Source organism: Corvus brachyrhynchos, unplaced genomic scaffold, assembly GCF_000691975.1.
Source record: "Corvus brachyrhynchos isolate BGI_N302 unplaced genomic scaffold, ASM69197v1 scaffold211, whole genome shotgun sequence".
Lineage (NCBI taxonomy): Eukaryota > Metazoa > Chordata > Aves > Passeriformes > Corvidae > Corvus > Corvus brachyrhynchos.
Genome location: NW_008236211.1, coordinates 316866 through 318128, shown reverse-complemented (window position 1 = coordinate 318128; position 1263 = coordinate 316866). Strand labels below are relative to the sequence as shown.

The 1263-nt window shown below is 62.1% G+C and overlaps 1 protein-coding gene across 1 annotated transcript in view; it reads right to left on the bottom strand.

Moving 5' to 3' along the window:
• The window catches only part of ASXL2 (additional sex combs like 2, transcriptional regulator), a 73053-nt gene that overhangs the window by 33491 nt on the left and 38299 nt on the right, over positions 1-1263 (bottom strand). Inside the window, exon 6 of the mRNA XM_017743412.1 lies at positions 222-330. Coding sequence (XP_017598901.1) covers positions 222-330 — 109 coding nt within the window. The remainder of the gene's footprint in view (positions 1-221; positions 331-1263) is intronic.

The following is a 1263-nucleotide window of genomic DNA, read 5'->3' as shown; positions in this document are numbered from 1 at the left end:
AGCTGCCCAGGGAGGTTTGGAGTGCCCATCCCTGGAGGTGTCCAAGGCAGGGCTGGAGGTGGCACTCAGTGCTCTGGGGATAAGGTAGGGATGGGGCACAGCTTGGACTGCATGGTCTGGGAGGGCTTTTCCAGCCTCAGTGTGACTCTGGGATCCTGATCCAGCCCGTTTCTAAGCAGCCAGCAGTGCCCTGAGCCCCGAGGGACCCCCCTGGCACTCACCTTGAGGGTGTAGACGCCCATGCGGCCCGGGACCTTGTAGAAGATGCCCTCCTCGCCGCGGGAGTTGGTGTGTAACATGGCATTCAGGCAGGCCAGCGGCGACGTCCCGCTGCAAAGAGACCCCGTCAGTGCCCCCGCCCTGCTGGGCAGCTGCCACAGCCCTTGGCCACCCCACACACGCACAGCCACGCATCCCACATCCAACTCTGACTCCCCAGGGGAATACCAGTTGAAGCTGCCACAATAAGCAACAGGGAAACCAGCCCATGGATGCTCCAATCCCGGGAAAAAGCAAACAAAAACCCCCCACATTTGGGCTCTCCAAGACGTTTTTGCCAAGCATCAAACCAGCCCCAGAGTTTCCAAGCTCTGGGAGAGCCTCGGAGCTGGTTTGGGGTGAGCTGAGGATGGGCTCCAGAGGGATTCAAAGTGGTGTGGAGGGCTTTTTCCCAAAAAGGAACCTGAGTTGTGCTGGAACGAGGATTGTGGGGTAAGGAATGGAAACCAGTTGTGCCATTCCCCCTGGGAAGAGGGGAGCTCTCCAATCCCAGCCAGGAGAGCAGAGACACATCCATCTTTTCACCAGTGCTGGAGGGGTTTTGTTTGGCTTTTTAGGCCCATCCTGCAGCAGCCAGCAGCAAACCCAGGCAGGCCCAGCAGCTGAGCTGTGTCCCCACAGCAGGGACAGGAGGGCCACAGCCTCTGCCACCCCTCGGGATCAGCACAGCCCTGCACAGGAACCGAGGGGGAATTCCTCCCCTCCCAAAGCCCAGGGGACAAGAGGCCACTGGCCCCTGGGCTGTGCCAGCTCTGGGCTGGCAGCAGGGCAAGGGCAGTGCCCGTCCCCTGTGCTGGCACTGCTGGGGCACCTCCAGTGCTGGGGGCAGCTCTGGGCCCCTCCTGACAGGAGAGACCCTGAGGGGCTGGAGCGTGTCCAGGGCAGGGAACGGAGCTGGGAAGGGGCTGGAGCAGCAGGAGCGGCTGAGGGAGCTGGGAAAGGGGCTCAGCCTGGAGCAAAGGAGGCTCAGGGGGGACCTTTTCA